This window comes from Cynocephalus volans, chromosome 17 (assembly GCF_027409185.1).
Source record: "Cynocephalus volans isolate mCynVol1 chromosome 17, mCynVol1.pri, whole genome shotgun sequence".
NCBI lineage: Eukaryota > Metazoa > Chordata > Mammalia > Dermoptera > Cynocephalidae > Cynocephalus > Cynocephalus volans.
The window spans coordinates 35,207,735-35,233,929 of NC_084476.1; the positions used below are offsets into that span (position 1 = coordinate 35,207,735).

Sequence of the window (26,195 nt, forward strand, 5' to 3'; positions counted from 1 at the left end):
GACACTAGAGAGGCAACCTGGAGCCAGGATGATTAGAAGGAAGTTAGGAGCCTTTTTTCTCAGGTGGGTGTTCCTTAGCACAGGTCGGGGGAACTACCTCGCACACTCCCCATCCCCAGCAAAGGAGTTCTGAGGGAGATGGCCTCTTAAGAAAGATGGGCAAAGTGGAGCCTTTGCTTTCTGAGTAGCCAGCATGACTTGAAGTGACCTAAATTCAGATTTTCTCAAACTCAGCACATCGTCTTTACATATGAATGCTGACAAACGGTCAAGACTAATTTAATCACCATTTTGCAATTCCCAGTGAAATAACTGATTCAGGTAAGGATCACAGACATATGCTAAAACCATTGGATGAAAGATTATGAGGGGACAGGACATTCAAAGTCCTAAAGCATCACCCCACAGATAACTTATTAACTATGAGTGAAAGAAAGTAACTTTATAATGGAGAGATCCAGCAGATACCACCTTCACCAGGTGATCAAATTTAGCATCACCAATGGTGGGACAATTTGTACAAATTGCCTCCTGAAATAACCCAATGAGAGGTACATGACATTTATCTACACGATAATCTTGCCAAAAGAGTTTAACCTGAATCTAATCACAAGGAAGCAATCAAATTCAGAATGTGGGGCACTTTACAAAGCCTGGACTCTAAAAGAAATGTAATATCATGGAAAACAAAAAAGATAAGTTGAGAGGTTTGTTCTAGATTATACAGGCTAAAGAGACAAACCAACTAAATGCAATAAACCTCAATTGGATCTGAGAAACAGCAATAAAAGACATTAAGATAAAAGGAGAAATTTGAATGTAGACTACGTATTGGATATTATTAAAATTAATGTTAATTTTCTTTGGTGTGATGATGGAATTGTAGTAATACAGGAGAATATTCTTATTCTTAGTACATGTACGTTGAAGTATTTGGGGGTGGTGTCATGATGTCTACAACTTTCTTACAAATGGTTGAAAGAGAGAAAGAAAGAAAAACAAACTGTTAACACCTGGTAAACTAGATGAAGGGCAAAAAAAAGATTAAAAAAACAAAACTCAATGCAGTCTATTAATTACTTCACTAAACATTTTTTTTTTTTGCCATGACCTTGGATAGCTTTATGCTTGTAAGCATAAACTCTGCTGCTTAATGTGCTAAATTAGATTGAAGTCTTTAAAAGCATCACAGCAAGAAAATTGCTCTACAAAGCTTTTTAGACATAAAAGAACTTCTAATTTGTGTAGGAGTATAAGCAAAGATATGGTAAAATGGGAGAGCAAGCCACAAATAATGAGTGCTTTCTTGGGACTCAGAAAACCTTTGAGTCCAGCACTTAATGACTTGGAGAGGTCAGTCTCCTTATTTGCAAAGTGGGGCTCATGGTATAGACTTCATTAGCCTTCTGTACAGATACAGGAGAAGAAGGATGTGAAGGCTTTATAAATTGGAAATTGGTATGCAAGTGAGATGATTTTAGTAATCATGCATGATGATGTCCTATTAGCAGGGGTTTTCAAATATTATACATAACAACTGGGAAGCTTGTTATAGGTGTGCATTCAAATCCTGCCCTCAGAGATCTTGACTCACCAGGTATGGGATGGGGCCCAGAATTTGTTCTGTGAAAGCACCTCACATACTTTGGTGTAAGTGATCTGAAACCACACTTAGCCGCTTTGGAGGAGGTTAATGTAATCTAAATCCTTGCTACTCAACGTTTGGTCAGTGGACCAGCAACATCACCATCACCTGAGCTTGTTAGGGCTGCACAATCTGGCCCCATCCCAGATTTACTGAATCAAAATCTGCAATTCTAATAAGATGCCCATGCAATTCCTATGCATATTAAATGTTTGAAAAGCACTAACCTAAATGGCAAGACTGATTGGTGACCTCTCTTTTTCACCTTGGTCACTGGTTCTCAGCTTGCTGTCAGACAGAACCAGGTGTCTACTTTGCTCTTGCTGACACCTGTTACTTCACTTAGCTCTTCTCTCTGCTTCTCTTTGTTTCTGGCTCCTCAGTTTCCTGGAAGATCTTTGATGAACATAACCAGCCAATCAAAGTGCTTATTTTCTCCTATGCCATTAGCAGGCCAATCACAGCTTACTGACTTGGGATCTAAATCTAGTTAAGCTTTTTACTAGATACGTAATTTTCTTTGTCTTTTTTATTTTGGTGAAACATAAAATTGACCATTTTAACCTTTTTTTTTTTTTTTTCTGTGACCGTGCTCAGCCAGTGAGCCAACCAGCCATCCCTGTATAGGATCCGAACCTGCGGCGGGAGCGCTGCTGCACTCCCAGCGCCACACTCTCCGTAGTGAGCCACGGGGTCGGCCCCATTTTAACCTTTTTTAAGTATACAGTTCAGTGACATTAAGTACTTTCACATTGTTGTGCAACCATCACCACTATCCACTTCCAGAACTTTTGGTATATGACTTTGAATAAGTCATTTAACCTCTCCAAGCTTCATTTACTTATCTATAAAATATGGAAAGAGGGGCTGGCTGCTTAGCTCAGTTGGTTAGAGCATGGTGTTATAACACCAAGATCAACGGTTTGGATCCCCATACAGGCCAGCAGCCCAAATATATATATATATAATATATATACACCTATATCTTATATATATACATATACCTATATATTTATAGGTATATGTATATATACCTATACCATCCACAGAATATTTTAAGAATTAACCGAAATAATATATGAACATGCCTAGGGCCCATAGAAGATGCTCAATAAATGTTGACTTCCCTTTGAAGTAGGTTTCCAGACAGCCCTCATTTTACAATAGATATCATCTACTAACATCAACTGACAAGAATTATTAAAGTATATACAAAGATCTACATATTCGGGGCATATTATTGCCTTAGAACAGGGAAATTTGAAAAACAGAAGTATCCTATAATCTACAGAACTGAGCAATTTGAAACAATTAAAATACACAGCAGCCAATTACATTTTGTTGGGAAAATTACATATGGGGAAGCAACAAACCTTTTGTTCCCATTACATAGAGATTCTTGTATTGCCTGTATTAAGATTGTGTTATAGGGCCGAGCCCGTGGCGCACTTGGTAGAGTGCTGCGCTGGGAGCGCGGCGACGCTCCCGCCGCGGGTTCGGATCCTATATGGGACTGGCCGGTGCACTCACTGGCTGAGTGCCGGTCACGGAAAAAAAAAAAAAAAAAAACGAGAAAAAAAAAAAAGATTGTGTTATAAACAGTTTAAGTACAATCATTATCTTAATATCAATAATATTCACAAATGGTGATTCCAACCTTGGGGCTGATCCACTTGGATGCAGTATTTGAATTCCATTTATGCACACATTATCTCTTAGGGAAAATGCTAAATTGAAAACTTGGTTACATGCAGTATATTGAAAAGATTGGTCTAACTTCAGCATTTAGACTAATTAGAACACAGGAAGGGAATTTAGAGACTCTCTTCTCCAACATCCTTATTTACAAACAAGGAAACTAATATTCAGAAAGACTAGTAACTTGGCCACAATCACATGATAAGTTATCAGCAAAGCTGGGACTGGAGCCCAGATTCCAGGAGTGCATCCTGGTGTTCACCTGACCTTGAAGAATGGGCAACACTTCAGCAGCACAGGTGATGGGTAGGAACTGTAGAGAGGCTGAGAGTGCCCCAGGTAGAGGGATCAACAGAAGTAATTTCACAGAGCCTGCCTCTGAAACTGAGAGACTGATGATTGTGTTCAGAGAGTGCCACAGAGTGGGGAGCTGGAAGGAAAAATTACGATTGGGTTTTGTGAAGGGAGAAGAGAGATTCTTGGACTCTTTAGTAACACAAAAGATCAGAAGGGAGAGGGAGGGTTAGGGATTTTGTTTTCATTTTTCATTTTACCATTTATGAGGCTCTTTCATATTTCTTATGTAATCATAACAATCATGGGAAGGTAGGAATTTTGCAGATGAGGATCTAATATTCAGGTCACATTCTTTGCAAAGCTAAAATTTGAATTCAGACCCTGAATAGAAAGGGTGCATATTATGATTCTTAAAAGTGCAAGCTCTGGAGCCAGACCACTTGAGTTCAAATCTCTCCATCCCTGTGTAAAAGCCATATGACCTTAAGAAACAAAAATAGCTCAATTGGTTAGAGCACAGCTTTACATGACACCAAGGTCACAGGTTCAGATCCCCATACCAGCCAGCCACCAAAACAATACAACAAAAATAATGGCTAAAGTTTATAGTGTTTATTATGTGCCAAGCACTATTCTAAATACCTATATTATTCATTTAATCCAACAACCCTATGAAGTATATTCTATTATTACCACCATTTTAAACCCTTCCCCACAAAAAATAATTTAAAGGAAGGAAGAGTTTTCTCAGTAGAAAATGAGGAATGGGGATGCATTTCTCCCCTAGGTTCCCTGTTCCTTGATTTATACTATAATCTCAACTTCTTGGTATCGCATTAGTTCCCTTCCCACTTGTGATACCGTGATAGATTATTGTTCAAAAATATTTATCTCCTCCCCTCACTGCCTTAGAAGGAGTCTACTTCACTTCACTTGACTTTAGGCCCAGCCACATGACTTGCTTTGGCCATGGAGATATTAGCAGATGTAACACTGAAATTTGAAATATTCTTCTACAATTGGGCTTGCCCTCTTGGACTTGGGTAGCTCCTGTCCCTTCAGCCTGGGACTCAGAGTGACCACAGGAAAGCAGATCTGCCCCAGCTGCCCCTCAGATTTCTCAATGGCTGAGTCACTGGAGTGACTGTCCTCCAGTCCTGTAGGAAGTCTAATACCAGTCTATTCCAAGACACTCTTTGAAGATTCATAGATAAGAATCTAGATCCATATACACTTTACCAGCAGAGCACTAGCCTCTGAATTTCCTTCTTGGTTATGCTGGAAGCTGAACCAGATGATGGGACAGAAAAAGAAATGGGACCTTACTTTCTACTGCTACTTATACAGTATTTTTCCACTATAACAAGTATCCTTTTTATTAAAAAGAACCAGTCTCTTAAATTACAGGACTTGAAATTTTTCCAACAAACTCATAGAAAACTCACACCAGAACCTAACTAAATCTCTTAGCAGTCACCAGGAGGTAAGAAAGGAAGCCCATGTTTACGGACAGAGACACACACACCCACACCGCCACCCCCTACCCCCAGCTACTCTTAGCCCTTTAGTGAACATATACGGTTGTTCTCCCAGAACTAGCAGTGCTCTGAGGACATTTTGCAAATAGAACTAGAGCTTCAGATCCTCTTATTCAGAAGTAGTGGGATCCCCATTGTGTCCATTCCAATCACTGCCAACAATGACAGAACATTCACACACAATCTGGGCATCTGGATAATATAGAAAGAAGTTTTCCACCTAATACTAATAAACTGCGCTGTGAGGTTAATAATTAGCTTGCACACCCAACAATTATATTGGTTTATAGAGGTTCAATAAATGTGTTTTTAAAATCTTATGTAAATCACACTTCTATAAATTGAATCTCATTCGAAATGCACCAAAGGGCTATTTAAAGAAATGCCATATTGAAATTTTTCATAAGATCATCACAGTCTTGAATTGTTTATATACTGGGTGTTCCTAAACCATGGTACACCTGGGAGACTCCTCCTGCAGAGCAGCGTCTCTACGGTAGAGCTTCCATACCACAATGACAACGATAATGTTAAAATGCTTCACATCATCCTTTATTTTAAAAGTGCTTTACCAACATATACTAATCTTCACAACATTCAAGGGAGGTAGATAAGTATTACACCACTTTCACAGATGGAAAAACTGAGGCAGAGATTAGTAAATTGTGTTGAAGGGCATAATATATGGCACAATTAGGAAAAAAATGTGTTGGTCAAGGATCACTGACAAACCTTCCCGTGACTTCTGAGTCCCACCACACGAAAGTAGCAGATGCAGCGTGGAAGAAAGTCATCAGTAGTTTGGCTAGTCTAAAGCTAAGCTTTACCTTGTTGATCCCAGTTGTTGAATATGCTGTCCTTTGACAAGCATTCCTCTCACACACATTCTCACGAGCTCCCACCTCTAAACAGGGGAGAGTGGAAGCTCTTGAAAGTGCAGAAGGAGGGGATGGAGGACAGGGCTGGGAAGGAGGAAGACAGAAGAGAAAACACAAATTGATAGCAAAGCAAGGCTGAGGAAGAACAAGAGGACCAACTAGGAATGAGCCCAACAGAAAGGAAAGCCATAGCAGAAAAGAAGTGTCATTCATTTGGGGCCCAGCCCGTGGCGCACTTGGTAGAGTGCTGCGCTGGCAGCGCGGCAACGCTCCCGCCGCGGGTTCGGATCCTATATAGGACTGACCAGTGCACTCACTGGCTGAGTGCCGGTCACGAAAAAACGACAAAAAAAAAAAAGAAGTGTCATTCATTTGAAAAGCTCGGACATCCAGAATTGCTATTAAAAGGGTAATTCTAAGCAATGACATTACAGAGCCATTCCTCATGGCTTTGCCAAATATAATTATCAGGTCCCTCTGACTTTCCCAGGAGGCCAAAATTATCCCTGTCCCCTGGTTCAGATCAAATGCTGATATAATTAATTGACCTGGCATTGCAAAGGCTGTTGACAACTCAAATGCACACTCCCACAATACCTCCTCCCCTTCCCCTGCCTTTATTAGACTCTTCACAACAAAACAAAAAAAACAATGCATTTGAAGATTCTCCTTGCAAAAATCCTAAAACAGGGCCGAGCCCGTGGCGCACTTGGTAGAGTGCTGCGCTGGCAGCGCGGCGACGCTCCCGCCGCCGGTTCGGATCCTATATAGGACTGACCGGTGTACTCACTGGCTGAGTGCCGGTCACGAAAAAACGACAAAAAAAAAAAAAAAAAAAAAAAAAATCCTAAAACATTTTCTAAATTTGTGATGCATAATAAGGTTTTGTTTTTGTAAAAGGGTTGTGATAGGTATATATGTGGATCAACAGCTCCTGTCAGCCAATGCTACTTTATACGACATGGGACATTTAAAACAAAAAGAACAAAAAAAACTTCTGAAAGTTGTGAATGCCAAGTGTCTAGAGAAAAATAGGAGCTTAATGATAAGGAAGAACCTTTTCTGATCTTTCTAGTGTGAAGCCAATATGAACAATGGCAAGTGACATGCCAACAGCTGCAATGGAGGTACTGATGGCAGAGGCAGCACCAAATGAGTGGGGTGACCAAGGAGCCTGCAGGGAGGGACTAAGGTGTCAGATGAACAGGTAGAGGTGGGAGCACTGGCAGCTGAAGAGGCAGAAGTCAAGACAAAGACGTGATAGCCAAAGAGAAGATGAGTGGAGGTGCTGGTGTTTGTGGCTAAGGGGAGACAGCAGTAGCACTGGTTTGTGTCTAGGCTTCTCCAAGGGCAAATCGGAGTCACAAATACATCCTTTCTTCCTTATTTCAATAAGTAGCATCACTCTTTCAGGCATCTAGCTTTAAGACCTTACACCTCTGCAACAAAAGCAGTCAACTGCCAAGCCTTACTGATTCCACTTCGGCAATACCCGTAACATTAGTCTCTCTCTCATTTTTACTACAACCTCCTCTGGGTCCTCCTATCATCTCATCCTAACCAGGGCCAAACCCTCCTATCTGATATCCCCAACCAGTCTTCTCTTCACTCAATCCCATCTTCTAATCTTCCTCCTAGGTCACAGTTCGGATCATGTAACTATCCAATTTGGAAATTCCCCACATTCTCACTGCCTCCCAACGATGTGTCTCATCATCTTGAATCAACAGGACCTTGCACCCAGTGAAGTTCCTCTGCTTTCCGAATCTCCACCTGCTAAAGATGCCAACTCTAAAGACTTAGCTCAAATGCCACCTCCACGAGGCCTCCCTTAAAGCTTCTTAGCTCTCTGCTCTGAGCTACAAGTGCACTTGAAGACCTGTGCTGATTAAGCACGACAGCTGTGTTCAAGCCTTATCTCCCCTACTGGGCTGTGTCCATAACTTGGCAGGGTGGGGATGGTAAAGTGCATCTTAATATTTACTGCATCCTGTCTGTTCTGTACAGCACCTACCAAGAAATGGATATTGCATTTCCAGCTCAGGTAAGGAACTGCTCGAAAGTGAGATGAATTGGGATGTACTTGTTCATGAATGGAGACACTACAATAAGTACCCCGTAATGTGATCTGGCTCTCAGAATAAAACAAATCCATTATAGAGCTCCAAGGGATGGGGCGAGAGCAGGCAGGAGGGGCTATATAATTTGGAGTCAAGACACCTGAGATTGAGGTTCTGCTTTGCCATTCCCTAGTTATGGGCCCGGCAGCAGGTGCTTCTTCTCTGAGCATGATTTCCTTACTTCTGTGTGGCCTCATGGGAGTAAGAATCAAATGAGACACATTTGTGAACTCAACATCAGTGGTTCTCAATCCTAATTATACATCATAATCCCCTATAAAGCTGAAAAATGCAGAAGACAAGGCCCTGACCCAGGTCAACTAAATCAGAATCCTCTGGAAGCAGGACCCAGTGGAACTAACTATTTATAAAACACTGACTCTAATGCATAGCCAAGGTTGGAAACTACTGTTACAAACTCATAAATACCATTAACAGTAGAGCAAGGTGCTTTAGGCTGCTGGTTTAATTATCCTTCATTTGTTCAGTTAGGAATTAGTTCAATGCTTTTATAGTTCTATTAAAATACACTAGTGTGTGTGAGCATTTTTTGTGGTGTCCTACATTGTTGTTTGTGCACTTAAGTCATAAGTTCTAACAGAGAGAGAGAGAGAAATATCCAGCACTGCTATACAAAAAGATGTCCCTAACACAATTCTTTTTTCTTTTTATTGAGAACAATAAATAAAAACTTCATAGGGTCCTCTAAAACCCTGCTACTCAGAAGTGTGGTGATCAGACAAGCAGAACTGGCATAACCTGGGAGCTTAGAAGAAATGCCAAATCTCAGGCCCCACTCCAGAATCCACATATTAATGAGATTTTTAGATGGATACAATATGTGAAGCAAAGGCAACCCTTTCTCAGTTCACATCTGTATTTAGGGCCTGCTGTTCCCCTGTCCTAATCCTAAAGGGGGTGGGAGGGCATAGAGAAGTCATTTCTGTCTTCCATAAACCATTTAAGCTTGGGACTTTATCCAGATGCTTCATGGTCTGAAGGGTCCATTTGGTAAAATCTAAATTAAGAACACAAATCCTTACAAAAGTATCCTTCCTTTCAAAGAAATTCTTCATAGGTTTCCTCCAAATAAACCATTCTTCTAAGACATTTAAAATATGATTCAGTGCATAAAATAAATTGGTATCCATTTAAGTTTCATGCAGTACATAAACAAGTATATGTGTACCTTACTGAACTTACAGTCCCCAGGACCCAAATTCCAAAATTATGAAGGAGGGAAGCTTAGATGTTGCAGTAAACAATTGCTCTCTATTGACCCGGGCCCTCCAGACAATTATATTGGCAGTACCCATCCAAGACTATACAGACTACACCATAGCCAAGGAGTTGTAGTAGACTCTGAACATTATCTAGCCTAACTCCCTTGTTTTATGGACAGGAAATACCATGCAAAGAAGTAAAAGGAGTTACGCAAGGTCACATAGCAACTTAAGGCAGAGCCAAGCATAGACCTCACTTGTCTCCTTGTCCTACGCGCCCTTATGTATCCTCTGCCACATATACTCCTCCTCCTTTCCCACACCTTGGCCTTGGAATCTCAATCTCAGAAATTGCTGACCTGCCTTGGCACTTAGTGTCACTTTGCTACTTCCAGCTACTGCTGTCCCCAACTCCCAGGGCTGTTTTAAACACTGGGCTGCAGGAGAAGCTGTATCACAGCTCAATCAAAATATCCATTTACCTATCCATATTTCCAAATATGTTGGTAATGGATTTTTAAAAAGCCACATGCTGTGTAATGCCAACTACATAGAATTACTATAAGGGGGCACCATGAGCATGGTGAGGGAAGTACCTTTCCTTAGATGGATAAAGAATAAAATCAAGAGCAACCATTAACTCATTAGCACAACGTTGGAGGAAACTACAGAGAGAAGGCAAAACTAGATCACAGTTGGGAAGGCAGCACCTTTAAAAAAACATACACAGTGTGACTATAAACTCACACGTCTTTTTTTTAATAAAACAAACATAACAGACTGTAGAAATCTAAATGAACATTTCTCCCTCAAAGTAGTTACATCCTTAGTTCCAACAAAGCTACCAATGTTGGAGACATTTGGAATTCCTCTTAAGGGAAAAGGCCTTAAAAGGCAGTTTAAGAGCCACATTAGTAAATATCCTTCCAAATGTTGAGAGGTTTAAAAACAGAAAATCCACACTCAGGATGACAATGAAAAAATGAAAAAGGTGCTGCAGCTCTCCTGGAGGTTCCCTAAAGACCTCTAACAAGTTCTGAGCAAACGCATCACCACTGAAGAAATGTGGGGCCTCCCAGAACAGCCACTTTCAATGGGAGGGCATTCAACTAGATAGAAAAGTTCTGTCGACTGGTTTTTGTTTTTGTTTTTGTTTTTGTTTTTTTTTTAATCAGCCACACTCCTTTATAGTCACACTTGCATTTGTTTTAAAAAAAAAAAACACACTCACACATGGTTCTTGTATGAATTCTAATTAACAGACATTACATTCAGAATTATAGCACTCGTGATAATTTTCAGAAGACTATAACAGCTTTTTTGCCACTTAAGGAGTACATAGGATGCAGCTGTTTACCTGAATGTATTCTTAAATAAGTGACTACTATCACTCTAATTTTCCTAATTGTAGCTCTGTTACAGGTTACTGACCACAAGTTCATGTTCCACACTTCCTTTGCCAACACAGATTAATTACAAGGGAGCCACCCCCAAAGTCTTAGGGTGAATTGGGAAAGGGCCGGTTAAATGAGGAAACAGGCCATTCCTTGGTAAAAGTTTGTAGCTTTCTTTCCCAATACATCTTCTTTTTATTGAGAACTTCCATTTTTATCCTGTGTTCCTCCTCTGCCATCTCACACTCTCGCTCTATCTGCTGGATTTTGGCCACATGCACCTCATTCATTTGTATCAGTTGCAGTTGTAAGATGGACATTTGTTGATGGTGTTCTTCCTCATGCATCTTTTTTAAAGCACCTTCCTGAGAGGTTTTGCTCCTGTAGTTTTTACTGGCTGTTATTCTGACAGCTGAACACGAGGGTTCAGGTTGAGAGGTCCCCTCACATACTGGAAAATGTATGAACTCTTTCTCATCATCGCACAGTTCTCTATTTGAAACAGCAAATGATTCTGAAAAACAGTAGCAGAAAACATATGTTCAAAGACTTTACAGGCAGAGAAAAAATTCAATCCTACTTCAAATGACAGGGTCCCTCATTACAGGATGTATCTAAAATAGTATCTGCTTTGGCCTTCATGTCTACAGGTACTCTTGCCTCACCCGACTTTTTAAAAACCCATAAATCAAATGCAATTTTCCCTTAAGCAATAATGATAAAGGGTTTCATTATGTCATTTCTAGAACTGTAAGCTATGGGAACAGTCAGAGACCACTCTTGACAAGAATCGGAGACCTCAGTATGTTGATATAAATTCTAAACTGAAATGTGCACAAAGCTCATGAGCATAAGAATACAGTACGAGGCCAACAGTCGGGGTCTTCAGATTAAGTTCTCTATCAGTCTGATCACCTTTGCCTCTTCCTCACTCAGCCACAAACACTTGTTCAATCTCCCCAAGAGCACCCTTGCTATTTCCTGGTCACAGGTGTTAGCCCTTACCCTGGATGGCCACTTATAAATTTTCTTCCTTGATAGATGAGTCCACACTCTCTGGCTTGAAGTCCTCACAGGCATGTCTCCTCAATCTCTTGCATCTGGCTGTTTCCTCCAGCATTGTCATTTGGGGGCAATATTCAGATCCCAAAGACAATTTTCAATGTCCCCCTTATTTAACCTCTCCCTGGCACTTCACAATCCTTTAAATTTCTTTCCTCCATTAGCTTCTGAACCGTCGCTTTCCTAAGTTTTTCCATAGCCTCCTTCCTTTCTGGGTGCAGCTTCTCAGGTCTCCTTGAAATAGTGAGGCTCCTGCCCCACCCACCCGTTAGTTACCCTGTCATAGGCCCCCGGGGTTCCCATCTTTGGCTCTGTTCTCAATCCACCCTAAGTAACCTCAAACCTGGTTCCAGCCTTCCTTTATCTTTCTTGACTTACTCTTCAAAATACCCTGTACACCTTTCAATCCTCCCATAAACTACTCACATTCTTTAAAAGGTCATGCTTTTCTTCATAATTCTGTGTCTCCCTGTTCCCTCAGTGTGAAGTTGGGCTCACTATTTGTCCTCCCACTCACTCCAGGCTCCCTTTTTCAACCTCTCCCCTAACTCCTACTTGTTCAGGACCAATGCCACTTGCTCTGTGAAACCTCAGCCCTCTCCTTTTCCTAAATGGACTCTTCTGTTATAACACTCACTAGTATTACTTTGGCACTGTACCTTATTTCTTTTATCTTTGGGTACTAGTTACTTTGCTCGGTACACAGTGGATCCCTAGTAAATATTTATTGGCTGAACGCTTGAATACAAAAGGAAAAGAGCATATGAATGCAAAAGGATGCCACCTTTGGTAGGTGCCACGTTTGCACTGATATTTTTATAGGGTAATAACATTGGGATAATTGGGGAGTTTCAATAAGGAAACCATGAACTTCACTAACCCATGGGTCTTCTTGCTGTGACTCTAAGGCTTTCTTGAGGAGCTTTACATTTCCAATGATGAGAACCTTTTCCTTGGAGAAAAATATCAATTTATTAACAGAGTTGATTGCACTATTACATCCACTCCATTATTCGGGAAGATGGGATACTGGGAATGTTAATGGCTACTGGGGGAAACCTAATTCCTAATACTGTGTTAATAAAAGGAAAATGGCAACTGTTTAGATTATTTCACTCTAAAGGGTAAGGTAACAACCATAACTAGTCCCTGATTAAGATTAAAGAGAAGGTAAAAAATTTTTTCTTACTTTTAGAAGAGAAAGTTAAAAAAAGAGTACTTCTGTGCCATCAACAATAAAGAGAATGTCTCTCTAGGAATCCTTCCCAACTCTGACAGCTCTGGCCTCAATTGATGTCCTTCCTTCATTCCCCCACTGCCTCCTGGGCCCACCTCTGGCTGAGAACTTGTTAGAACTGGCAGTTTCACTACCTCCCCTTCAAATCTCTGAGTACTCTGAAGACAGAGATGGCCTGTCCTTCATCCTTATGTAGATTCCAGCACAGAGAATGGTCCAGTTCCGGGAGTGTGTGTCAGATGAACTGACTGCAATGGGTCACACCCCTCCTAACACAGCCCACCCTTGGAGAAGGAACACTGTTCTGAGTGGGTAACCGAGGCACAGGACAAAGGAATGGGAAAGGGTTAACACTGAGGATAGGGACCCTCAGATGTGAGCCTCAACTGCAAAGAGCATTACTTCACCCATGTCCTTTCTAGTTTTGGATCTGAAAATATTTTCTTTGAAGACTGGAGACACACAGACATTTTTTGGTACCTCTAGTCTCTTTTCTCTTTGATTTCATTCCGGGCATAGTTCTGGATAATCCTCTGAGAGTCTTCAAATTCATCCCCTCAAAATGCTGCTGTTCTCCCAATTTCTAAATACTCACTTATATCTTAACAAGTCTAGGCTTTAGAGACTGGATGATGATGATGATGATGATGATGATGATGATGATGATGATGATGATGATGGTGCATGATGATGACAGCAGCTACCATTTTTTGAGTAGCTAACCAGGTACTAGTGCTTTACAACACTGCTTTGTCTAATCTTTACAACAACCCTCTGAGGCAGATGTTATTATAGAAAACCAAATACAACCTTTGGCTAGTTCAAAGAACCAGAATTCTAATCCAAACTCAACCACTTCAGTACCCAGCCTCCCAATACTCCACTTGCTTAGCTGATCACTTATATATCTTAAAACATAGCCTCTAAATTATATCCACCACAAACCATCTATTACTAAGAATATGAAAAAAATAATAATATGGGTGCATAGTCTGTACTTTGATCTTCAAATTTCTAGAGCTTGAACATTAAGACAGTATAGTATGTTCATGTCTGGGAGCAGAGAAATTATTCTGCTTTAAAACTATTTTTTTCTGTTTAAATGTGTGCTAACATACAAACTTAAAAACAAAAAGCCAGGCCTCCTAAGACTCTGATGGGACTTATACTAGAGAAATCCGATGGAGTAGTTAAGTAACTTTCACACAAATATTAGCTCCAATGAATAGAAGCTAATGTTCAAATGGGGAGAATCTTCTCTTAATTGGAAAAAGACTAGCCTGGGAATGGCAACCTGCTGCAAATACACACCATGTAATCTCTCTCCCAGGTAAAACAAAACCACCCCAAGTAGAAAACTCAATCTTGTGCAAAAAGGGCAGGAATACCTAATGGTTTCCCAGGGACAAGAGAACACAGCCAAGGGAGCATTCTTCCATTTGGGCAATTTGAGTAAGTTTAGTACCAGGGGGAAAAGCCTACTATGGCAGTAAAAGGATGGGAAGGAAATTGTGTGCAGACCAAGCCCCAGCTCTTCCAACAGAACATAGTATTTTAGTACTGCCTGGAAAAATGGATAAATATGATATGTGGGTGCTTACTACAGAATACAATGCATTAAATAAAAGAAACAAATTAGATTTACCCAATGCAATGGGAATTGATCTTTAAAAGATTATTTTAAGAGAAAGAAACAAAAATAAATGGTATCTACAGCACACTTTTTAATCTATGTAAATTAAAAATATATGCACACAAAACACACGTGAGAGAATACACATGCATTTTAGAATGATTCAGGTGCAGGAAAGAGAATGAGAGTGGGAAATGGGGATAAAAAGGGAACAAACACATCACTAACACAAAAGGGGGCTTTTCACACGCTGGTATGCCATATCTGGAAATACAACTCAGCCCTCTCTACCTGAGCTTCCACCCCAAAAGAATAGGATTGGATTAAATAGTGATAATAAGGGCATTTATTAAGAAATGCTCTCATTATTCGATTATAGTTTTATAGCATAGAAATAATAGCATATGAAACTAAATATAAATTCTCATTTGAGTGCTACTCAAAAGCTCAGTTTTCTTAAATGTATTTGCCCTCCAGTCATTCAACCCTTCCTAGCAAATTGTGTTGGCTCCCACAGCTTGTTCTCCAGACATGTTCCCCAAAGACAATGGAAGATAAATGCCAAAGCCAAATTATCACAGATCATAAAATCTGCAAGGTGTAAATTGTTTTAATATATTTAAGGGGGAAATACTGGTTTGGCTGTTTGGCTTTTGTGTGTGTGTGTGTGGTGGCTGGTCAGTATGGGGATCTGAACCCTTGACCCTAGTGTTACAACACCGCACTCTAACCAACTGAGCTAAACAGCCAGCCCCAATACTGCTGTTTTTTGCAAATATATTCCTAAGTGTTATACTTAAATTTTAAGACTATTTTGTTCAAATACAAATGTACATTTTAAGAAAGTTATTGACAAAGCTAAGAATATTCAGGGGACAATGTTCAAGATGACATAGTCAAGGGCCGAGCCCGTGGCGCACTCGGTAGAGTGCTGCGCTGGGAGCGCGGCACCGCTCCCGCCGCGGGTTCGGATCCTATATAGGAATGACCCGTGCACTCACTGGCTGAGTGCCGGTCACGAAAAAACGACAAAAAAAAAAAAAAAGATGACATAGTCAAAACCGTAGCACACTAAAAAGTAGCTGGAGGGAGGCCTCTAGTGGAATACTACTAGCTCCATCCTGTTTAACATTCGTATAATAAATTCCAACAAATCTCTGAGCACCTAATTCTTTTTTTGGGGGGGAAGGTGCTGGCTGGACAGGGATCTGAACTCTGGACCCTGGTGTTATAAGGCGACACTCTGACCAACCAAGCTAACCAGCCAGCCCTGAGCACCTAATTCTATAAAAGGCACCCAGTAAGATGTTAGAAAAGTGCTGTCTGATAGAAATATAATACAAGCTCCGTAAGTAATTTAAAATATTCTCATAGCTACATTAAAAATAGGGAAAATTAATTTTAATAATATTTTTAATCCAATATATCTAAAATATTATCATTTAAACATGTAATCAATATAAAAATTATGAGTGAGATATTTTACATTTTTTTGGTACTAAGTCTTCAAAATGTGGTGTGTACAATTACCCCACATCTCAATTTGGTCTATCTACATTTCAAGTGCTTATTAGCCTCATGTGGCTTGTGGTTATTGTATTGGACAGTGCAATATTAGAGATAAAAGGTAAAATACACATACACACACACAGAGTCCATATGTAAAAATTCACACGATGTAATGAGGGTCAGGACCCTATAGGAGAATTTCTATCTTTTTCCCACCAAGACCCAGAAGGGATGATTGACAATCCAGTCTTTTTTTCCTTTCTTGAAAGTAAATTGAGATACAAAACAAGTGAGATAACCTCAAAGCTGTTTTTATGTGTAGAACAGCTCCAGTACCTTAACTACTAGTATTAGTAGTATTAACTACTAGCATTAACTTTGGACACACTTCCCAACTGATGAAGCACCAAGGTTCTCCACTGCCCTCTAAATTTGACCCGCAAAGAGGAGCAGGCAGCATTTGGCTGTACTGTAATAATCACCAGCAAAAAGAGGAGTCTCACATGTCATATATGTACAAACATCTAATTTAAAATAAATCTTTTACAAGTGAGTCTCACCCAAATGTAACTACAGAAAGACACTGAGAATCCATACTCATTCCCTTCTTGCTGGAAATTTATAAATTGTGCTTATGAGTAAATGAATTATATCATTTCTTCCAAAAAGAAAGAGAAAAAAATTTGTGGGATGAACTTTCTAAATCCTACCTCAGAACTTGAAAATAGGGAAATAAGAATGTCCCCTAAGACAAACCCTATGAAATCAATACACAATAACCCAGATCACAGATTTGTAAAATGAACTGAAAGCAGTTCACAGCAGCATCTTCCTCAGCAACATCTCCCAGGAGCATAGTAATGTGAAGAGTAGCCCTGCGGATGCACCTCCCTCCCTCCCCCAGCACCACTCCTTTCGCTGCTTCACAGACACTGAATGGCTCAGAGGCCAGCAAAATGGGGAGTAATTGGCTGAAGCTATAAGCATCTCCAAAGCAAGGACACTAAATTAGCAGTGGGGTCCATGCACAACAGAAGCAGCAGGAGAAGGGGTAAAAGAGTTAGTAGTGCCCATATAAACACGGTCTACTAGGAGGTAGCCTGGCTTGGGAACTCAAGAATCAAAGCCCAGATGAAAAGCTCCTACAGTGGAAAGAGATGCATATGGTTCACAACATTAACCACTATGGTTACCCAACTGGCTCCCTGGACTTAACCTTAGTCAAACGATCAGCAAGCAAACTTCTGATCATAATTTAGCTTCCCAGGATCATCTGCCTACAGGGGGAAAAAAGGCACTAATCAAAAACATGTACTTGGTTCACTTGGTAATTAACTTTTGCACCCTACACAGATAACATTCTTGGTTTTAGACAGTTTCTTTTGACTTTTAATTAACAGGAGCCAGTCCCTCAGAGCTCAGTCTACTCTGCAGACACTGACAAGGGAATTTATCATCCTGCAAGCCAAGAACCAGATTCTCCTGAGCAAATGCTTGCTGGGTCCTTGAAGCACTGTATATGAGCAACCCTCTGCCCTCAACAGGAATCTTCCTTTGCTTCAAGGTCTGTTTTCTGCAAACTGCAATGAACTTTTACATAAACCAGTCACTTCCCATCTTAAAAGAGACAGGAATTTTTGAAAATTTATCTATACGCATTTCCACCCTCCCCTTGCCTGGAGATATTTCAATAGACCTTTAATTCCAACCTTTTCAAGCTATGACACGCTGTCATTGCATCCTTGATTATATGACAGTCTATCCCTTTGCTAAGAATTACATATGACATATTTTTCTCTTTTCAACAGAAGTATATTAAAATTAAAATTAATTTTTTCCAGAATTTCTCAAGATGCCTAAAGTGCCACTAACCAAAACTTCGGATCATAATATCATAATTATGAGTGAATGCAAAATGAGTGTTTGCTGTATTAGTCTCTGTGCTTTTTCTTAGTTTGAAATAGTTCACTCTTTTAATATGGCCTTTTAATTGACTTAATACAGTACTTTGCATGTAATATGAGGGTACTTCAAAAAGTTTGTGAAAAATTGAACTAAAAGATATAATGCAAATGCTTCCATGAACTTTTTGAAGACTCCTCGTAGGTTTCCCAAAAGTAGGCCTCCATTTTTTGAAAGGAGTAAGATTGAGTGAATGGATATAAATCCTCATCAAATTCTCTTTAATATATTTGAGATAGGTTGAGATAAGCAACTGAAGCACCTCATTAATAACAACTTGACTAATGAAGCCCCTCTTTTTCTTATGCTTAAGTAATAGTAAAGTCTCTAAGAGGAGATAGCATGAGAAAATAAACAAGTATTTGTTTTTATGTACTGCTACATGACTCGAATGTACTATATAATCCCAAGATTTTGAATTCGAAAAATCAAGTGTGATGTGAAAGTTTATTTTTTAGAAATTCCCTCAAAATGAAGGATTTTAAAATAGAATGTCAAGCAGGTACCAAATGAGAACATGCAAACTGGCATCAGGAACAATACCTTGGGCTGCAGCATCAGGGTGGTATTCAGGCTCTTCCTCCGGGGGACTCTGCAGGAAGTAGAGCTGGTCGGGCAGCACGTTGGCAATCTTCTCCTTTCCTAAGACGTGGGTACTCAGAAGCGGGCTGACACTCCGTTTCACTTTCTCTCTCCTTTCATGGGCCATAATTTTTTTGGTCCGAGCCTTGATGTTCTCCCAGCACTTCTTCAGCTGCTTGAAATCCCGCAGTGATACGCTGGGCTGAGAGTTATATTCGTGGGCGAGTGCTTGCCAGGTACGTTGCTTAAGGGCAATAGTTCGCGCATCGCTTTTCTTACATTCCAGCACATATTTGTACTTTTCTACTAAAGCAAGCAAGATGCTCTTTTCCAATTCTGAGAAGTATTTGGCAGGTTTTATAATTTCGTTGTTTTGCATTTTCCACTATATTTCTCCTGGCCGTTAGCTATCCTATAAAAGGAAGTTTGAAACAATAATTACCCACTCCAGCAATACAAATGGTGGCAAATCACTTAAACTTAATCCTTGACTTGACTCCCTTGTCTGAAATACAGTATGGTTCTTTTCCATTAGTGAGGAATTATGATAGTCTCAGGAAAATATTCAGAAATTTACCAGGAATGTAGTTTTACTTCAAAGTATATTTCCCAGGAGGTCCTTTTTCTTGGCCATACTGTCAATATCTGGTATACGAGAGTACTTCAAAGTTTGTGGAAAATAGAAATGAAAGATAATACAAATCTTTCCATGAACTTTCTGAAGTACTCTCATCCAACAGCCAGAAAAGAAAAGTTGAACATCTATGTGGAACTCTAATTTCTTCATTTATTTCTGCTTTAACATTAGAGAACTGATTATTCCCCCAAATCATCATGTTAGCCAGCTTTGGAACTGAAATCAAATATAACAGATGATGGAAACGTTATCAAGATCTCAGAATCATCAAGAAATTACTCCACATCCAACATTTCCATCACCGTCTGTGACCTTGGATAGGTTATGCTCCTGGAGTAACATTAGTTAGTTGCTTCATCTTTAAAATGAGGGATTGGAGTTTGTAATTCCTCAAGGCTGAGGGCCACTTTTAAAAGTACACAATCCTGTGTATATAATTTCAGAAGTGAAAGGGCCTGGGTGCTTAGACATTGAGTCCAATACCCCTCATTACAATTGAGGAAACTAAGGGCTTGATAGAGTTTGGATATGTTGACCCCCAAAAGCTCATATCAAAATCTGATCTCTACTATGGCACTGTTGGGAGCTGTTGGGGTCACGGAGGAGCAGATACCTCATGAATAGATTAATGCCTTCCCTTGGGGTGGGGTGTAGTGAGTGAGTTCTCACTCTATTGGTTCCTACAACAGCTAGCGGTTAAAAAGAGACTGGCACCTCCCCTCCCTCTCTCTTGCTTCCTCTTGCCATGTGATATTGTACCCACCAGCTGCCTGCCATTTTTCACTATGACTAGAAGCAGCCTGAGGCCCATGCCAGATGCAGCTGTCCCAGAATCACGAGCCAAATAAACCTCTTCTCTTTATAAATTACCAATTTCAGGTACTCTTTTAGAGCAACACAAAAACTGACTAACACAGGGCTAGAAAGATGAAATGGAATGCTCAAGATCACAAAGATGGCAACTTGGAAAATCCACAACCTGGATGCCCTCATAGTGTGGTATTTTTAGTATCATTCCACAGCTATCTCTTGGGCTCTCATCCAGTAATTGGTGACTCCAAATTATTCAACCACAACTCCGTTAAGTCACCTTGACATCCTCCACAGTGCTCAGTCAGTATCTTTCACACAACAGGTGCTTAATGGAGATGTCTGTTCCACTGAATTGTATGAAACCTATGTGTGTTTTGGGACCCCGCATATTTTAATCACAGGAAGCTTCTTATAAAATTAATCTCTCAAATATATGGGAAAAATGTAGCTAAGCAACACTGACTGCAGCAATAAATTACAGGATCCTCTTGTTGAAAAGGGCCAGCACATGCCCAGTTCTTTATGTTCTCCAAGCCTCTGATTTTTCAGAGTAACAGGCAAGCATCACGATCCTGATGACATACTCCATTTAAAACTGACCAACCCCTGGGCCGAGCCTGTGGTGCACTCGGGAGAGTGCAGCGCTTGGGAGCGGAGCAGCGCTCCCGCCGCGGGTTCGGATCCTATATAGGAAGTGCCAGTGCACTCACTGGCTGAGTACCGGTCACGAAAAAGACAAAAAAAAAAAAAAACTGACCAACCCCTATCAAAAGAATTAGGGACCACCAGCCAAAAATGGGACATTTGAATATCAAGGGCAATGGGTACACACAGATTCATTTAGTTATTTTCTCTACCTTTGTGTATGTTTGCAAATTTCCACAATAAAAAGTTGGGGGGGGGGGAAGGCTGTGGCTTTCAAATTTATGGTACACTAATTTATTTTATTTTATTTATTTATTTTTTGCAGCTGGCTGGTACAGGGATCTGAACCTGTGACCTTGGTGTTATAAGTCTGCATTCTAACGAACTAAGCTAACCGGCCAGCCCCAATGGCATATTAACTTAAAATCACACTATTATAAACCAGCTATTCACACACTATGTCTGGGGAAGGATTACTGTACTGTGAATGGCTGAAATCTGTTAGACTGAGGCTGGAAGGGACTGGGCCAGATCAGAGAGCCTTGAAATTGAGGTCAAGGAGTGTGGGCTTCACATGAGCATCATAGACCTGATCAGGGTTTCCCACTATTTCATCCCAAAAGTTAAGGTTAGAATGAAGTACTAGTGTGAATGGTGTCTCCACATGCTAGGGACCCTACTTCACATTCATACTGGACACATCAGGTATCAGACATTGAGAGATTTAGACACATGCTAAAGGTGGTCTGGCCCTCAGATCATAAGCAAAGCTAGATAAGAGGACATTTATCTTTGGGGATGCCTAAATCCCAGGCCTGTGCTTTGATCATGTAGCTCTAATATCTCTAAAATGATACCCAATCCAGACCCTTTCTTCCCTACAGGTCCAAAATTAATCTTTCACTTTCATCAATACTTCTATTCCCTATAAATCCATGTTCCCCAAAGCAAAATTTATTAACACACACCCTGTACAATGTATCTCATTTGCATTATCTCTATTTGCTAAGATGTCCAACTTTACTTTCTGTAGTTTTCATTAAGAAATCAATATGTACACTGAATGTTCTTAAACTACAAAGCTCCAAGAGCATATTCTGATCCAATTCTCCCACCCCAACTCCTCTGCCCCAGGAGATGTCAATATGCCTACTTTCCCCATGTCTCCACTCTTTAAGAATCACAAATGAAAAAGGAGACTACTCCCTATTCTGTTCTTTTGTATGTAATGGTACTTTATATATACATTTTTATGTGTGTATATATGTGCATATATACACAACATATACTTTCTAAATAAATCTTTTTTTCTATCTTGATTATTTCTTCAAGAGAAATTCCTAGAAAATAAATGGTTGCCACAAAAGATGAAAACACTTAAGACTTCTGTTACATCACTAACTTGTCCTTGTAAAATAGTGTGCCAATTTACATTTCTATTAATAGAACATTAGCATATTCATTTACTCTTGCATTTTTTATTCTATGCCAACATGGAAATGAAAAATGTAACTTCATTGTTTAATGACATGAATTCCAGCTCTCAGGCAAATAAGCCACACTCTGACTGAACGAAGTCCCTGTGATACTTAGTGGGACTGAAATTACATAGAATTACTTCCAAGCAATTTAACAGTTCTTCCTCACAATGTGCAGTACTTCTAGCTGCCACCAGGTGGTGGTGGACTTATGGGGAGTATAAATTTCACAAAGGACCTTGCCCTAAGCGTGGCCAGTTGAGTCTCAAAGTAATAATAGCAATAATAGAGCAGCAGGTAACTTTTATTGAGTCCTTACTGTGGGTTAGACCCTATACCAGATGCTTAATATGTACTATATCATTTAATCCTCTCAAAAAATAGCCCGAGAGCATCATCTGTTACACTTCAATATTTTCTGTTAAAAAAACAAAACGTACTAAAATATCGGGAGAAATGATACAACTGCTCTTAAAAGCAAATACTCAGAATTACTAACACCTGGGGACTATTAATAGCCTATTAACTAAACTGTTATTTAATCACTAGCTAAGTAAATCCAGAATTACCAATTTCCTTTGCTTAATTTTGTAGAACAGCAGACCTCCTTGGGCCTTGTAGTTGCATTCTTCAGAGATATAAAGGGTTTCTGATAAAAGTCAATATACCCCAAAGGTTCCCTATGGATTCGCAACAGCTTTATGAAGTAGGCTGTTTATCTCTGTTAACCAATTATCATTCCTATTTCCCAAATAAGAAAACTAAGGCTCAGTAACTTGTAACTTGCCATGGTCACACAAATAGTAACAGAACCAACATTAAAACACACATCTGGCTCTTGTCTGCTCAGCTCCCTTCTCTTAGACCTAGTGACAGGCTCTACTCTGATGCTCTAATTACATCAATTAGCAATCTAATTATCACCAAGGAAAGGTCCTAGGTTAGGGGAACTTAGGTAGAGCCGGGCCTGCTTTGTCCATCTCCAACTGATGGCTGCCCCTCCCATTCCCCTGAATCCATCACCTCCTCCCTCCTTCCCTCTTTCTCTCAAACTTGGGGCCCAGAGGCTCCCCCGACCCCAATCCCGCTCCAACAATGTCTACCTCTCTTACTCAAACTAGAGCTCTGAAATAATTCCTCCTGTATATCTGGTAAGAATGTATGTTTGGAAAGTAACTGTTGAGATCATATGAAGCTTTAAAATGGTCCATGCCTCAGGGAACCCTGACATTCTGCTTGAACACCTGACTGACAGTCCTAAGTAAACAAAAGCTTCCCAAAGTAAGAGATTTTCCGAGCAAGGCTTATTAATAGAAACTTCAAGGCTAGAAAGTACATTCTCTCTAGCTTACAACTACACAGCAAAGTCATAATTGGTTATAGATGACAACAGGCCTTCCCTGCTGCATCAGCTTTTATTAGGGATGGGCTGACTTTCCCTGCCCCAAACTGCTCAGTAGTGATCACCTTCAGTGTGAGCTGTTCTGCTAGACCCATGCACTACTGATCTTATGCATGCTTGCAATCCAACAAGCAGTCCAGTCACCCTCTCACATAGTGAGCCCTCAGTAAACATTTAATGAATGCATACATTTTGAGATACATGTAAAACTGCCTCCATGTACAGATATTGTACAAAATAGTCAGTACACTAAAAGCTGCATTAAGTAATGGTCAAGCAAATAGCAAAATCCAAATTCAATAAAAGTTCTCCTTGGGCTAGGAAAAGACCCATAGGCAAGACTAAATAAAACAGCACAATTCCAACAGGATTACATTACAGGCAGGTAAAAGAGCCCAACAGTGCCCTTATAAGAAGAAACACCAGAGAGCTGGCTGCTTTCCCCCAACTGTCCCCCTCCCCAGGAGCACAAGAGGTCATGTGAGTACACAGCAAGATGGCAGCTAATTCCAAGGTAAGAAAAGAGGCTTCAGAATGAAACCTACCTTGCCTACACCTTGATTTTGGACTTGTCAGCCTCTAGAACTATGAGAAATAAATTTCTGTTAAGCCACTCAATCTGTGGTATTTTGTTATGGCAGCCTGAGAAAACCAATATACTATCTAATGATTTTTAAGTCCACCAGGGGTGAAACTAAGTCATAAAATTTGAGTAAAGACTAGAGAAACGTGGCCAGATTTTACTTCTACTGCCCTTGTGGAAAAGGGAATTCTCTGAAGTTGATACTCAGAATGGGAACCACGACTGAAGAGCTGTGGTGTTGAAAACTCGGACAGATGTCTGGATATTAATGACCTGCTACTCTTGAAGTGAAGTGAAACGAACCAAGACATTGGATGCAGAAAACCTGGGCTCAAATCATGACTTTAGTACTTGCCTGGGTGTATGATTTGGGGCCAGTGAATTAACCTCTAATGCTTCATCTATAAAGTGGGGTTAACACCCACCCCCACCTAATTCCCTTTGTACAACAGCCCTGCAATGTGAATAAAGAAGCATAAACTAAATCTTCAGTAAATTTTAGTTCTTTCTACCCTTTACACCCGTATTAAACTGCTTCCAAACGTAGAACAGCAGTCTATATATATATATACTCAAATACTTACTGGCTTTTTATTTAATATACACAGAACTCAACAAATATGTAATAAACTCCTGCCAAAGGCTCAGTGCTGTTCTAGAATATGTGGGAGATACACAGACAAGCTGAACCCCATAGCCTGGTAAGAGCACTGACATGCATAAACTGACAACTAAAACAAGAGGCACAATGAAACAGACACCATAACAGAGGACAAAGTGCCCTGAGTGTTCAGTGGATGGAAGAGATTAATTTTCATTCTTCATGAATGAGAGGATATTTCAGCTAGATCTTTAAGAATGTATAGGATATGAACAGAGAGATTTGAAGGAGATCATTCAGATAAATAATTGATAAGAAAGGACCTGGACTCTGAATGGGAACAACATTAATAGAAAGGAGGAGGTACACATCAAAGACCATGTCAAGGGAAGAAATGACCAGGATGTGTATGTGTGTCCACACTAGGGAAGGGGACCGAGAGAAAGCAGAGGTAATGAGGATACATGAGGATTAACCAAGCACCTACTCCTCTGTGCAGGCATCAGAGTGAATGGTGTTCCTTTTTTTTTTTTTTTTTTTTTTGTCTTTTTTTTGTGATCAGCACTCAGCCAGTGAGTGCACCGGTCATTCCTATATAGGATCCGAACCCGTGGCGGGAGCGTTGCCGCGCTCCCAGCGCCGCACTCTCCCGAGTGCGCCACGGGCTCGGCCCAGAATGGTGTTCCTTAAGATGGAGAAGATCACAGTCCCCTGAAGACATAACCCAACACATATAGAGAGGTGCCCAGGGACATACCAGGATTGGGGGATCTAGAACAGGAATCTTAATTCCTGCTAGAAGGGACTGGAATCAGAATTGGCTTTAGAACAAAGCAAGGCCACAACTGGGGAGGACTTCAAGAACGCATAGAGAAGTGGTGGGAGAGTTGAAGGAAATGCGGCATCCATCCCCTCAACAGAGACCTGGCAAGTTACAGGTGATCACTTTCTGCTAAAGAGATAAACCCTATTTCCTAGTCTGGTCTGTCGCCTGTCTCCTGACTCAGTATCTCAAAAATAACCTTTCTTTTACACTAAAAAAGGACCTCAGACCAATCCTCTCACTTTATAGATGAGGAAACTCAGGTTCAGAGCAAAATAGGGGGGTTTCTGGAGCCCAAGTAACAGAAGAGGGTCTAAAATCAAAGTTTCATCATTTGTTTGTAACCCTTCTCCCCACATCTCCTCTTCTGGAACCCCCTCACCATTAAGATGCCCTTTTTGCTAGATACCCTCAAGCCTTCCCCACTGCACCATC

General features: G+C 40.3%; 1 protein-coding gene across 6 annotated transcripts in view; it reads right to left on the reverse strand.

The window, feature by feature from the left end:
- LOC134365450 (myb/SANT-like DNA-binding domain-containing protein 3) overlaps nucleotides 1–26,195 on the reverse strand; it is a 123,123-nt gene that overhangs the window by 92,414 nt on the left and 4,514 nt on the right. For 5 of the 6 annotated variants that reach the window (XR_010022102.1, XM_063081548.1, XM_063081551.1 and 2 more), the window contains exon 2: nucleotides 18,740–19,190. Coding sequence is in view for 5 of the 6 variants with exons in the window: in XM_063081548.1 (XP_062937618.1) it covers nucleotides 18,740–19,157 (418 nt within the window). In the remaining variant the exon portion in view is untranslated. Of the gene's footprint in view, nucleotides 1–10,534; nucleotides 11,308–18,739; nucleotides 19,191–26,195 lie in introns of those variants that run through there. The other variant, XM_063081552.1, reaches the window with a different exon arrangement.